The 15,618-nt window shown below is 41.3% G+C and overlaps 1 protein-coding gene across 1 annotated transcript; it reads right to left on the reverse strand.

Moving 5' to 3' along the window:
* Nucleotides 1-6,030: 6,030 nt before the first annotated feature.
* Nucleotides 6,031-9,857, reverse strand: C4H13orf42 (chromosome 4 C13orf42 homolog). The gene is made up of 3 exons (XM_063125488.1): nucleotides 9,441-9,857; nucleotides 7,346-7,493; nucleotides 6,031-6,272 (listed from the first exon to the last, which is right to left on the reverse strand). Exons 1-3 carry the CDS (start codon nucleotides 9,855-9,857, stop codon nucleotides 6,031-6,033), a joined length of 807 nt encoding a protein of 268 aa, XP_062981558.1.
* Nucleotides 9,858-15,618: the final 5,761 nt, after the last annotated feature.

Consider the following 15,618-nt stretch of genomic DNA (forward strand, 5'->3'; position numbering starts at 1 on the left):
ACCCTAACTTTAAGTGAAGAATAGCAACTGATGGCACAAAGCCATGGAAATTATTTGGGTGACTCACAAATGTTGATTTGTAGAAACCAGAAACAAAAGAATTAGAAATAATAAAATACAGAATGCATCCTGGACCTAAAAATGAATAGTGAATTGTGCCATTCTACATGCTTTGTATTACATTCCTAATTGTTTATTTCTATTTTGTTTTCTTTCAGGAAACTTACCCTATGGAATCTGAGAATCTCTCTCAGGTAAGCCTCACTTTGATAGCTAATTATTTATCATGTTCTGTGAAGTCTGTATAGACCACATCCCTGTTCCTACAGCAAATAGCATCTCTTGGGCCTTCTAGGCATAACTTCTGCAAAGCACAGGAGTATTCTGCTGCTATCAATAGTGTTTGCAACTGCAACTTTTCCGGATTTTTGCTCCACGTTTGTAGTGGTATAGTTTATTGAATTACATGTAAATAGGCAACCCCAGTAAGAAGGTGGGTTCCAATTGCAAATTTAATTTAATATTTCATTCTGAGGAAATGCAGTATCTGTTTAGATTGGATAGAATCTAAACATAGAAAAAATGCCAGCTTTTTCTTCCTCAGTTCTTACAAGGGAGCTAAAAGCAATCCATTATAGATGGGGCTGCCCTTGGAGACCATTCGGAAATTTCAAGTGGTTCTGGACATGACTTACTAATTGGAATGTGCTTGTTCTGAACATATCTCCCCCATGTAAATGATCTTCACTGACTGGACACCATGCGTTTCTGAATAAAATTCAAGGTGAACGTACTGCATGTTAAAGCCTTAAATGGCTTGGGACAAGGATACTTGGGGGGAATCCGCACGTCGTACCGAGATCGCTTCTAAGCGACCCCAGTGCGGCGTGAAAGCGATCGTGTAACTTGCCTTTGGAAGAGCTGACGAAGAGACGTCCTTCCCGCCGCCGCCGCCGCCCACAAACCTCCTTGCCGACCGGCGAGGAGAGCTCGGCTGAAGAAGGCGGGGTTGAGAGCGGAAGAAGCTCTCCACCCCGTCTTCTTCCCCCGAGCTCTCCATCCTAGCCGGCAAGGAGGTCTGTGGGTGGCGGGGGCGGCGGGAAGGACGTCTCTTCGTCGGCTCTTCCAAAGGCAAGTTACACGATCGCTTTCACGCCGCACTGGGGTCGCTTAGAAGCGATCTCGGTACGACGTGCGGATTCCCCCTTGAAATACTGTTTTCCTCCATATGAAACTGCCTGATCTTTAAGATCCATTTCAGAGGCCCTCCTCATTGTCCTCCCCACTTTTAAATTTGAGGCAGGTGGTGACTAGGGAGAAGTTTCAGTGATGTCACCCCATTTTCAGAACAGCATCCACAAGTGGATCATTAGCATCTGGATCTCAAGTTAAGACTGACAAGTTTTAAAAGACACTTTTTTGTGATTGTATCTGATTGTATCTGATATTTTATGTTATTGTTTACTAATCATAACTGCTGCTTAGATTGATCATATTTGTATGTGTGTGTGTGTGTGTGTTGTTTTAATTGGTGGATTTATATCATTAGGTGATTAGGATTCTTTTTAAAGTACAAGAGTGGAATGTATATATTTTAAACAACAAGAAAGTCTTATATTAGTTACATGAAAAAGTCCTCTGTGGAACATGCTGTGACTACAGAATTCTTAGGAATAAAGTGCCTTCTATTGGCCAAGGAAAAATTCCTACTATCTTATATGAAAGAAATTCTGAGCTTCTTTAATGAGTGTTTTATAGAATACTAGTGACTGTCCACTCACGGATGTTCATGGGTCATTTTGATGATGACGTTAGCCTCCTGCGCATCTCCTGCTTCATTTCCCAGTTTTAGTGGTAAAAAATAAACCTCAGAAAACCCAGCTCTTCTGAGATATATCAGTATTTGTTGGATTTTCCTGCCATGTACAGGCAAAGTTGTGCTATAAAACGCCCACTAGAGGATGCTGTTCCATTGAATTGTATGGGCCACATGATTACTGCTCTCTTCCTTAAATAATTATGGCTCATTGCAATGGCTCATTGCAAGTATGAAAGAGAAGGAGGAAGCAGAGCCACGGTAAGGGAACATGATTTTCTCCCATCTGAAGGTGCTCTATATCAATGCTATGAACTTATTTATCCCCAGTGGAGTGACCTGTCAATAGCACCTGTAGTTGAACTTTCTAGGATGTTTTCTACTGGTTTGCAATCAGTAGTGTCATGAAGTTGTGTAGCTCTGTTTGTAGGAGTGAGCTTGATGCTCTCGGAATTTACAGAGATTCCCAAAAGACATGCAGGAGCAAAGCTCACTTAAATCTCTGCACATTTTGTTTTATCAGTGCATCACCCTGTTGAACACTGCTATAGATAACTACAGTCTTCACTATTTTTGACTATATAGGATTAACTTTTCACAAACATGATAAAACCAGGATAAAATAGAGAAGAGGAGGACCATTGGGTTTCTTGCAAGAGGGAAAAAAAGGCAGGTTATTAATGTAATAATACATTTTAACTAGTTTCCCTTCTTCACTGATTTTCAGTGGTAAGAAAAAAAGACAAGCGTAGTGGGAAAACACTGGAGGCTTACAACTGGAAGATGTCCTCTGCTCGCCCAGTAAAATTCCATGAATGAGGGAGGGCAAAAGCACCCTTACTCTTCAATCCAGAAACCTTTGTTTAAACTTTCTAATGCATGGTACAACCCCCAAAACGCACATACAAAGATGCATTCAGCTAGGGATGGGCAATTTGTGGCCTTCCAGATGTCTTGGCCTACAACTCCAATCAGCACTAGCCGGCATAGCCAATGGTGAGGGATGATGGGGGTTGTAGGCCAAAACATATGGAGGGCCACAAGTTGTCAACCCTTGCATTAAGGATTGTGGGAAGGGAATCAACTTTTTATCTCCCTGAATGTGTGTACAAAGAGAAGGATAAGGTGTGTTAAGGGATAAATACATGGTGGCCAGAGGAGCTGGGGTACACGTGTTATATTATAACAGGGTAAGCCACAAATGGCGGTGTACAGTAGGCATTCTTCTTGGTGACTCTTCAGCAATCCTTTCTCCAGAGTTCCACACATCACACCTCTCTGGCATTTTTATAGGTTGCAGATGGGAGTGATGCTGGCATTTGGAAAGGATCCTTCCTTGATTTTTCCTCCCATCCCACCAAACTGTCTATTCTATTGCAAGCAATACAATGTACAATGTACATTGATGGTGCTATATAAATAAATAAATAAATAAATAAATAATAAGCAACAACAATGCACCATTCCTTAATTTCTGCCTTCACCCTTTCTGCACGATGGACCCAATTTTTCAAAGAGGTGCCTTTGCAAGAACTTCCCCCTTCCACGCAAGCACATAAAAGAACCAACCAACAAAATCATTCCTATTCTTATTTCTTATTATTTATAAAGCACTTAATATCGCACTAGGTGCTGAACAAGTTTAAAAGAAAACAAGTCCCTGCCGGTGCTTTACAATTTAACAAACAAGACTCAAACAGGGAAGGGAAGGGAAGGGATGCAGATAACAGTGAGGGAGGTTAGCACTTGGTCAGGGTCCCTTAACTCTTTCTATGACTGCTCATTGCAGCAGCATAAATGGAGCAGGTAGGGTTTTAAGCCAGACAACAATGAACAAATAAAACACTTTAAACATGCCTAGGCCTTTCCCAACATGAACATACATTTTGAGGCTGAATTTGAGAGAAGGAAGAAACAGCAACATTTGGCCCCGATGGGGATGGAGCTCTATGTGCCCTTCCTTGAATTTAATTGGTCAGTTAATTATTAAGAACATTCTGAATATTACACATATTACAGAAAGAGGTGCCTTGGTTAGATAACCTGCACTGTACTGCAGATGAAAAGATAGAAAAGGGCCAGGGTAAAGTCAAATGCAAGAATTACGAATATTAAAGGAACAACTCTACTGGGTTATAGCCAAGGTCCATCGAGCCAAGCTCCTCCTGACCACGCAAGGCACGAAAAGATTACCTGTTGTCTATTACCAGTGTCACTGTAACACACAGGGGACAGCCCTAGGGATGGGATGCCTACCCTAAGAGGCTGTCCTAATAACAGCAGGTTTTCCAGTGTGCTAGGAATTTGCTTGTTGGTAACACAGTTTGCTTTTAGAACTTCCAAAGGCATAAAATAAATTTTAAAAGTCCATGGTTACATGTGTTGTGGTGTTCTTCGTCGCAAACCTCTCAGTGTTCATTTCACTGAGTTCTTTCTCATGGTAGCATATTTCATAAAGAGTATACAATTGTCCTCTGTGGACATTTCCTTCAATTTTATTCATAATTCTGTCATCTCTTCAGATTTTCGAAAATGAAAAGTCTTTGGGCCTTTCCACACAATCAGAAAACATATGTCCCAAATTAGACATTTTTCTTTACACTATCCTGATCCTAAATCAATGGCAGTATTCTGTATGCTGGGCAGGACCCAGAGAACTGCTTGGGCTCATGGAACTAGCATGGAACTATCCCAGTGGAATTGTTTCTCTTTTTGACTTTGAAAGGTTGACCTCCAAACCGTATCACAAACTGGTTTTGAAATCAGCCTCCGTTTCAAAACCAATTTGCCATGCAGTGGGGGCAGGGGCTGCTGTTCAAGAAAACCAGCCTAAATCCCCTTTTTAAAGTTTCTGAACTGTATTATGATTTGATATCTGTGATGTATGTTACTGTGTCTTTCTTTGTTGCATATGCTGCCTTGTAAGGGTATTGAAAAGGTAGCCTATAAATACTTTAAATAAATACATCATATCTTGGGCTCTTGGAACAAGTTTATGGTGTAATCCTATGCATGCTTAGACAGAAAAAAGCCCTACAATTGCCAGCATCCTCCAGCTTCCATGGCTGGCTAGGGAATGCTGGGAGATGAAGGATTTGTTTTCTAGCTAAACATGCATATGATTGCACTTTTCGTGATTCTTCTTTGGATCTGGGCCTCTGTCCGTACATAATAGATGGTAAAGATAGTCTTGCAGCTGCTTTATGTATGGTTTCTTTGAGCTCCAGCAGAAGAGGAAAAACCATGCATATTCTAAAGAGCAACAATTGTCAAGAAAAGTAGATAATAAATGTTAAAATAAGCAGGTTTAAATTGATTTAAAAGATTCATTAAAATTGTAGGAAAGCAGGTAGTCTTGCTGCTCTTTGCCACTTACAAAAATAAGAGTGTCATTACACAGGGGAAATCATGTTTCCTTACCATTGCTTCTCTGCCCACGCGTTTGTCCCTCATTACTTCCTCTTTTGAAAGAGGAAGTAAACAATGTACACGTGGCCCATTTAGTGGGCTGTTTGGGTCGTGCTGCTTCTCCTGCGCACAACAGGGGATAGCAGCAAGTTCTGTTTCAAAAAATAAGTTGGACTTACTGGGGTGATTTTTTGTCACGCAAATAAGGCTAGAAGGGGCAGGAGGCGCGCAGGAGGCAGACGATGTCGTGAGAGGGACCCATGAAAATCCGTGTGTGCCCAGTAATGAGTGCACAATAAAATGCTCGTTTGATGGAGCTCTAAATCCTGGGTGGGGGTATTCCAGCATTAGGGTTGCTAAGTAGGTTAATGCATCGGCATCAAAGAATTTTAAAAAATGATATAAACAAAGCTCACAAAATGGCATGATCATAGGGAAGGAAGTGTTGTCTAGTCCATCTCTGACAGCATAACACGAAATGTCTAACAGAAAGTCATGACGCTTGTGCTGCCATTTTCTATATGGCAAGGATAATTTGAAACAGATGTGATATTGTATGAGTGTATTGGCAGGGAGAGGGGGAGGGAGTGACACCAATCCCCGCCTACAAAATTTTGCCCTTGGGAAGTGAAATAACCCTACTACGGAAGTGCAATCTCAAGTGAATATCTGTGAGCCATATGCATCAAATGAATAACTACTACTGTGCAAAAAGACCCTGATTGTGCAGAAAGACCCGTAAGAGTTTAGCCTGCCCACAGATGGAAGGGGTTCCACATTGGGTATTTCATATTGTTTCCAGATCATCACTGTCCTTTTAGGCACGTTTTGGGTTTAAATTTCAAAGTATTGAATGCTCCCTCCACAGCTTTAGGTAGATATATCGGATATCTTTGTAGTTTCTTTCTGGAGCTGATGGTTCTTCCTTGGCTGCTTCTTTCCAATTGGCTTGTTGACTTTGCTGCCTGGGCAGCATCTTGAGAATATCTCCGAGGGGCACGAAGAATCCAGTTGGAATGTAAGCTGTGTTCTCTTGAGCTAGTAACAACTGACATAGAGAACCAAAGTTACAATGAATACACATTCATAACAATGTAAACTTTTAACATAGTGTTGTCATGGTCTAGGACCCTAATCCCTCATCCTCAGAGGATCCTGGCTCCTTGTCCTCTGGGGAGGCTCCAGAGTTAAGAGCTCAGGAAAAGGATTCAGCCATGGAAAGGCAACGTGATACTTTCCCCTTTCCAGAAAGATCCCATGGATGGGCTCCCCTGCATCCAGAAAGTGTAATAGGACAGGGATTGATGATACATGTGGAGCATGCAGTGGCAGAGGCAGAAGGACTTAAATTTTCCAAAAAGGCCCCCAACACTTTTTCAGCCAGAGTCCCTGTATCTTTAATAATTACATTACAGGGAGAAACTCAGTAGATTAAGCTTCCTATCAGCCCACCAACTCTTGTTTAACATTCCTGCTACTGAGAGAGAGAACTAGCAAAGTGCACTGATCACTGGAAACAGAGTGCAATATATTATTTCAGCATCCCTCCTCCAAAGCACTGGGACTGGAAAGCCCTGGTAAAACTGTTCACTGTGATTTGAAGCCAGAGCTGTCAGTCACAAATTACCCACCCATCTCTTGTCCCTCCTCCTCTCCCCCCTCTGGTATTTTCCTTCTAAGGAGAGCTTGGGGAGAAATGTATCCATTTTTGGAGACACAGGCCTAATCTACACCAAGCAGGGTATTGCACTATGAAAGTGGAATGAAAGCAGTATATAAAAGTTAGGAGCCACACTACTGTTTATAGCAGTATTGAAGTGCACTGGCAACTGTTGGGGCCCATTGACACATACCATATACCACTATATCTTGCTTGGTGTGGCTCCTGCCTTTTATATATTACTTTCATACCGCTTTCATAGTGTAATATCCTGCTTGGTGTAGATTAGGCCAAACTGTATCTCTGCATCCCTGAATCCTGGATCTTCATGAGTGTTCCGATTTGGATTTGGTCTGCTTTGGAGAAGCCCCACTTCGATTCAGACATTTCTCGAAACTGTCCAAATCAGCCCAACTCAGTTCAGGATTCATCTGAATCGGAAGCACACCCCTAATACTTACCATCAAAATCAACGTCTGCATGTGGATGATCTCTCACAATTATTTTCCGATGCCTTTCTGCATCCAACCCTGCAATAATTGAGTCAAAATAAGCTATTGCCTCAGTTACATCTGAGTTGAGCTGTGGGACTTTTCTCTCTGCTGAGATCTGTTGAACAGAACAACATGAAAGTAGTTCCATTAGACTAAATTGACTTTACAGTTGTAAAGTACAATCCAACATTCAAGGATACAAAACGTGGGCCTCTTGAAGGATCCAAATGTTGGCAGTAGGCCTGCCAATGTTATTTGTCACAACAATATTTGATCTTTGGCTAAATTGAACTTGGAATCCTTTGCTGCAGGATTATTATTATTATTATTATTATTATTATTATTATTATTATTATTATTTATATAGCACCATTTATGCTGCTATTTTATATCATTTGTATGAAGGTTTGATTTATCTATCTATCTATCTATCTATCTATTTTATTATTGTTTTAATTGTTTGTAAGCAGCCTTGAGGAGCTGATTTTGGTCCAGCAACAGGTTAGAAATTCAAAAAACAAACTTGGGGAAGTTTGTATATGCAGCATGTGCATGCCAGCACTATGATGGAGTGGTGAGTAATGATAGTGCATTGTTGGGAAACTGCTCAACTGAATTCAGTCAAAACAATGTTGTACTCACTGGCACAGAATGCCAGTGTCATGGGAATCAATGAGTCCTGGGTCTCCTTATGTTTTCAAATGTTTCACTGCCATGAAGTGTGTTAATTGGCTCTTTTACTTGAACCTTCTCTCCACGGTTGTTTTAATGAACCATCTCTCAAAACAGCTCTGATGCAACTTGATATCTGTGGTTGCCACCTCTTTTCCTGCCAGAGTCCTGCACCCTTAACAATGGGAGTACAGGGAGAAACTCAGTGGGTAAAGCTTCCCATTACTGCATTTCCATGTCTTCCTGAATTATTGTCAACAGCTGTTAAATTTATATCTTTCCACCAGCTGAAGACCAGTCAGGACAGATTAAGGCAGCTTGTCATGACTTTTCTCTAGTCCGGAAAAAAATCCTGAATTGATACAATCCCAGAAGGGTTCTACAGTGTGATGATGATGATGAAGATGATGATGATGATTTGCTTGAGTGTGTAGATCAGTTTGAGGACCAGGCAAAGTGATGAATCTAGAAGCACAAGTCCTAGATTCATCATCATGGCCTTTAAAAGCGCTGTAAGAATTCACACTGAGCAAACAAAAGAAGGATTAGAAGCTGCAATCCTATGCACTTACCTGTGAATGAAACCCATTTAATTCAGTGAGCCTTACAGTAAACCTAAGTGCCTTAAGTACAGATTTGACACAAAATGTGTTTTGTAATGAAATACAGAACACATATATTTGCAAGAAAATAATGATTTGGTCAATTTGACAAAAGAAAAAAAAACTCATGAAAAAATAAACCCTCCATTAAACACAGTCTGCAGTTCTTGAAACCTCCTTACCCATTGACTATAAGAGGCATGACTTTAATTTCCTGAAATGAGCGCCTTCCTGTCATTAATTGCCTCAGCTCCTGAGAAACTTTCATTTTCCAACTGGTCAGATGTGTTAAAACAACAACAACAAGCTGCCATCCCACTAGACTGGGTGATCTCACTTCAATAGATGTAGTGGGACCTTGAGATCTCACTAGTTTGAGTAGATCTCACTAGAAGGGATGTACAGAAGATTAGAGGCAGTTCTACTACAACGATAATCAGTTTTTAGATTGTGTGTGAATGGTGAGTGCGTGTGAAAGAGTAAGAGGTGAATAGGGGGTCTCTATTTACGATGTATGTGAGTGTTACATGCGAGTCATATGAATGGATGCGTGAGAGGCACTGATGAGAAATGGACCCAAATAAAGTGTTACAAACAAACAAAAACATCTTTCAGAGGGGTAGCCATGTTATTTTGTTGCTTCAAAAAATACAGAGGCTGACACATTTATTTTTTTTATGGCATAGGCTTTTGTGGACAACTTTTGAGGGTCTCTCTCCACTTAGGCACATTATTATTAAACTCCTCAAAAGAATGTTTTCTTAAGCTTGAGATGTAATATTCCCTACCTTGAAAGATTGTACAGGAGGCGGTGGAGCTGGTGGTTTTTTTCTTGTCTTGGAAGATTTTGTAGACAGAGGGGAAATTTCAGGTGTTCTGTCCATAGACTTCAAATCTTTTATGCTCTCCAGGTATTTCTTCCTCAAGGCTAACAAATCTTGTAAGTACTGCAAACAGTCTTGTGTCTTTGCATACATCCATGCCCTTTCGTCTTCCTTCAGCTGGAGGCCGGCAGTTGAATCTAGGCTGGTGGTACTTTTGCTTTTTTTTAAAGGTTCGCTGAATTTATGCTCCTCACCTCCGAGAACATACATAGAGGTGCTACGGATCAACCGGACGGCAGAACCACCACAGGTAGGGATCCCATCGGACAGACTCCTCCTGCGGGAGGTGGGATGAAATATTGAGTGTATCTTTCTCAACATAGTGCAGCTCCTTTTTCACTGCCTCCATTTATCTTTAATCCTCACTTAGGGCTCTGTTTCAGCGCATGGTTGTTGCCTGTAGCAGAAAGGAAAACTTTGCCACATGTAGTTCGTAACTTGAATCCACTTTATTGCTGATTCAGACTTCTTCTGTTACATTCGTTCACTTATTTCAGACCATTGTCAGTGATGAAAATACTTCAAATTTCCTCAGTCATATCTTCCCTTAACACGCCAGCATTTTAGTTCGCCTCATGGTTGCACAACCCATTGTTTTCCTTGTGCTGACCATGGTACTGAACTACCCTTATAAATAAGGAATAAAATGAAACACCATTTTGTTACGAGAGATGGTTAAGTATAGCTGAGCATTTCATAAGACTGAATTAAGAGATGCCGACAAACCAGCAACCCACTCGCCCACCGCATTTCGACGGCTCGCCTCTGTATTAGATAAGCACATTGTAGAACCAGGCAGCAGTTCAACTGCTGTTTGAGGGGTTTTGTTTTCTTTGCTATGACAACAGAGAGATGGTTACAGCTATCTGATAGCACATCATTGTGTAGAGTAAGGTGGACTAAGAGATCCATATCCATTACACCCAGCACAAAAGCTTGAGCATGGGAGGTTGGCCATCAAATAAAATTGTCTTCCAAAACACACTTACCTAATGAAGAAAGCGCGTTTAAGAATAATAATTCACAAATCCAGTTTAACAGATTGTCAGTACTAACAGACAGAGATCCCACCAACTCTGTTAATTTGTCAAAGACCACATCACACACCTTTTGTTCTAATCTCCTGTGAGTAGACTCCAGCAGTCTTCTGGCTCTCACTTCTGCCATAGGAGACTCAAACAGGCAAAAAGTCTGGCACTCCATTTTCCAGTGTTGTTTTTTGTTTTCATGTGAGCCTTCAAATCTTTATGCAGGCTGAGCAGAGGAGGGCCAAGAGCAATTGAGACCTGGACTCCATATGAAGTTAGGGTGCAAATTTAGTTGGTAAAAGCCAAATGTTTGACAAAGATTGAAGGAAAGCAAACCAGTTCGACGGGAATAAATGACTATTGACATTACTTTTAAATATTTCTTAACTCATAGTATCTTACTATGGTATTCTTCCCTCCTGCAAATACTGGTAAAACAAGACAGTTCTCTACACATAGGCTTACATTCTAAAAAGACATGACACACAAGGAAAAGGAGATGGGAAGGGAAGAGGGAAAAAATAAGTTGTTTTTCAGCAGGGCTGGTGGAATGGCCCTACTTCCCCACTCAACTCCCTTAGTACAGTCTGCTGGAATGGTTGCTGGAGATGACAATAAAGGTGTGGAAATATTGCTGCAAAGCCCTGGGAAATCCTTGTTAAGCGCAAACCTCTGGAAGTTCTTCTTCGAAATCATAGCAATTTTTATTTTGCAATCAGTGGCTGCCTTACTCTGTCTAATCGTAGGGTCAGTCCTGTTCATGGTGGTAGTAGTGTCAGGACTGTGAAAAGTCTTCAGACCTCCTAAAATCACCATGCAGTCAGGAGCAATATATGAAAATGCACTGAAGTAATGATAATGTATCCAATTACATTATTATGGTTGTTGTTTTTACCTGTGTTGGACCTTCAAACCATACAAAAACTAGCCATCATATTTACAGACTTGTTGGAACATGCCTGGGCTAGGGAAGATTTAAAACTGCTACCTTATTGCAGATCTGCACAGAAAATTCCACAGTAGCACACAAAAATATTGGAAGAGGTATGTCCAGACTCTTAAAACCATAAGATGAATATACAGCCATTTAACCATAACTACAGACTTTTCACAAGAAGTAGCAGGGAACAGATCAAGTGGACTAGCTAAATATTTTATGGCATATAAGATTACTGTCTTTGAAAAGGCAGCTCTTGTATCTTGTTCATTCATATGGCTGCTTAAATCCAACATAGTTATGGCAATATGTGTTCTTAATATACTGCTATGAGCTATAATTTCCACCTTGCAGCCATTATTACTTCTTCTTTTTTTTTGTAAAGCATTTTTTTTAGATTCAGCATTATATCATCAAGTATATTCATTCTGGAAATGTTTTCATGATTGCTTTCCAGCATTGGACTTTGCTAGTAATATAGGCCATGCCATCTTTTCTCCACCTATCTTTACACAATTTATGATTCTATAAGCTTGTTTATTTATTTGTTTGTTTATTTCATTTATATACCGCCCTATAACCGAAGCTCTCTGGGCGGTTTACAAAAGTTAAAAACAGTCAACATTAAAACAAATATACAAAGTTAAAAAACATAAAAAGCATAAAAACAACAGCATCCTTATAAAACAGCTATTCTGGGGTTTGTTAAAAGCAAACAAACTCAGCAAATGTAGTTAAATGCTGTTAAATGCCTGGGAGAAGAGAACGGTCTTAACAATATTTAACAATATTTATTTAAAATACACGACTTGGGACCACAATACCTGACGAAACGCCTCTCCCGACATGAACCTACCCATACACTGCGCTCAACATCTAAGGTCCTCCTCCGAGTGCCTACTCTGAGGGAAGCTCGGAGGATGGCAACAAGGGAGAGGGCCTTTTCAGTGGTGGCCCCCCGACTGTGGAATGATCTCCCCGATGAGGCTCGCCTGGCACCAACACTGTTATCTTTCAGGCGTGAGGTCAAGACTCTTCTCTTCTCCCAGGCATTTAACAGCATTTAACAACATATGCTAAGTTCGTTTGTTTTTTAATGGACCCCAGAACTGTTGTTGTTAAATGGATTCTGTTGTTTTATACTGTTGTTTTTATGTTTTTGATGGTTTTAAATTTTGTATACTTTTTTAATGTTTGCTGTTTTTAACTTTTGTAAACTGCCCAGAGAGCTTCAGCTATGGAGCAGTATATAAATTTAATAAACGAATAAATAAATAAATAAATAACAGAGACCAAAATAAAACCTATCATCATTTTATTGCACCCCATATACTCACAAATATAGCAAACATTTTCTTAATACTGACATTATTATCATCTTACATATGATAGAGTGGAAATCCAAGTAGAACTGGCCCTACCATTAGGTAGAATGGGGTGGCTGCCTCAGCCTGCAGAGTGGTAGAGGATGAGAAGTGTTGATGGGGTGTTGGAGGACAAAGATGTGTTTGCCCTGTTGCCTGCTATATGCCCTCTAAGCTAGGCTGCTTCCCTGAGGGGTGGTATAAGATTCAACTGCTAACCCAGCTAGCTTCTGTATATGAGGTGAGCACCAGCTGCAAAATGTCTTGTACCAGCCCTGATCCAAGGGAAAAGAGTTTTTGATCTTTCATATCATTAGACTATGGCCATTGCTAGACGAGGACTTAGCCCGGTGCAAGGCCCGGGCTCCCTGCTGTGCATGCAGATGATGCACAGGGGATCCTGGGGTCAGGCCAGGCTAAATCCTCCCTTGACCCAGGATAACCGGATCTGCTTGAGGCCCAGTTTTTCCACAGCCTGGGGCTGCGGAAGGTCTAGCTACTTCCATGGCTTTTCCCGGGTGCTCGCTTACTCGTGAGTAGCTGGGAGAAGCCGCACTGTGCCCATCGGGCTGGGGGGGGGAGATGGGGGCCGGGGAGAAAAGAGTGGACCCGGCAGGAGAGATGGGGGGGAACAGCGGAGCCAGGGTGGGGAGATCACGGACGAGGGGACATCGGACATGGTGGGTGGGTGATTGGGCGGGCATGGCGAGCGGGCTGGCGAGCAAGCAGGGGGGCATCAGACATGGCGGATGGGGGGGAGGAAGAACGGGGCCAGGGCACGGAGATCGGGGACGGGCGAGCGAGCTGGGGGCGGACATGGCGAGCGGGGGGAGGACGGGCGAGTGAGCGGGCGGGGGGGTATCAGACATTGTGGGGGGGAAATCGGGGTCAGGGGGAGTGGGGAACCCTTTATTTTTTTTAAAAAAAGCCTTACCTTTCCGTTGGTGCGCTCCTGCACACATGGCCCCTTTAATTTTAAAAAATGGCCGACGCGACAGGGCTTTCTCTTACCCCGTCGTGTGTTACGTCTAGCTAGGGGCGACGGCCCACGCTAGCTGCAGCGTGGCCTCGCACCGACTCCCCACCGGATTATCAGGTAGGTCTAGCAAGGCCCTATGAATTCTTTCATACAGTAACAATTGATTAAACAGGTCTGTAGGTATATATTTTCAAGCTGTGACCAAAATCAATTCATTTAATAAACATTAACACCTCTGATATACATACATATACATACATATGTGTGTTCATTGCCAGTTACTCATGTTAAGTTATTAGGTAAATTGACTGATGAACTAATTTCTGTTCCTCTCTCTACCACCACTTCTTGCATCTGCTGCAATGTTTTCCTCAGGTTGCATAGTAATCGAGTGTAATACTTCTTTATCCCTTTTAAGTGAAGAGATAAGACTCTGTAGTTTATCTTGTAATGATTATTGGGATTTGAATTATGTCCTAGACATGTTGTCCTTCTTCTTCTTCTTTTTGTAGGCTTTTCCATATCTGATATAAAAAGAGAAGAGCGTCTTTTGGCTTTTCCAGAAGTCTACAAAATGTAGCACTATGAGCAAAATGCTCTTGCTGTTGCTATCCTTTCAATTCTACAGCTAACTCTTGCCTGGGCACATTTTGGGTACGGCTGTCATGTCTGTGGATCTTAACCTGTGTCTGATCCAAAAACCTTTGTTTCATGTCTATTAGACACCACAATGTCTCTTATATCAACTTTGCTGTGTGGTTTTATCCTGGTTGCGCTTTTTATACTGTATTTCGTAATTGTGTTTTAACCTGTTGGGTGTTTTACTGTGGTTTTAATTTTTGTGAACCGCCCAGAGAGCTTCGGCTATTGGGCGGTATAAAAATGTAATAAATAAATAAATAAATTTAATAAAGGTTTGTCTAATTCAGCTAATTGCCTAATACAGCTAATGTATCTTTCATACTTATGTTTTGGCAATGTCCAAGAATTGCTCCTTTTTGGGAAGAGGATATTATATGGATAAATTTTGTACTGGAACAGTCTTTAATATTCACTGATGTACATGCTCTTTTAAGTTATCTACCGACTGCTTGGAAATTAACAAATGATCTGTGTAAATGGATTCTCCATACCCTTTGACAGCCAAAAGGCTGTTATTATAGCATTGGAAGAATAATCGCTCAGTTCCTATGATGCAACAGATTGAGAAGCTTACATTTTCAATATTTGAATGGGTGGTGTATAGACACTATTTTCAAATGGATACTTCTTTGGATATCTGGTCCACTTTTATTGGAGATTATAGGCATTTCATATGTATTCATTGCTATAGATGTATACAAATCTATGTATGCATATTTAAATAACTGAAAATAATAAGGTAAACAATTCTGGGTAGGGCCCAGAATGTGCATTATTTCTTCTTTTTTAAATCTAAATAAACTGCCCAATAGTCTGACCTTATACTTTTGTGTGTAACAAAATAAGCAGATTTAGTGCAAGGCAAGGAACACTGGTTGACTGACTAATTGTGTTGATGGTTTTAGGGTGCAGTCCTACTGATTGTGCCCTCGATGATCAGAAGCCCCTGAACTTAGAGGCTTCCGATCATCAAATGCAGCGTGGGAATAGGAGTGGAGGTGATCTGCCTCCCCGTCCTCCCACACTGCATTTTTCGCTAGACAGGCTTTTTTGCCCATCTAGCTGGGGCACTTCGGAGGGGAGGGGAGGGGAGGGGGCTAGGAAGGTCTCAGGATAACTCATATCCTGGCCT

The sequence above is a fragment of the Elgaria multicarinata genome, chromosome 4 (genome assembly GCF_023053635.1).
Source record: "Elgaria multicarinata webbii isolate HBS135686 ecotype San Diego chromosome 4, rElgMul1.1.pri, whole genome shotgun sequence".
In the NCBI taxonomy this organism is placed as follows: Eukaryota; Metazoa; Chordata; class Lepidosauria; order Squamata; family Anguidae; genus Elgaria; species Elgaria multicarinata.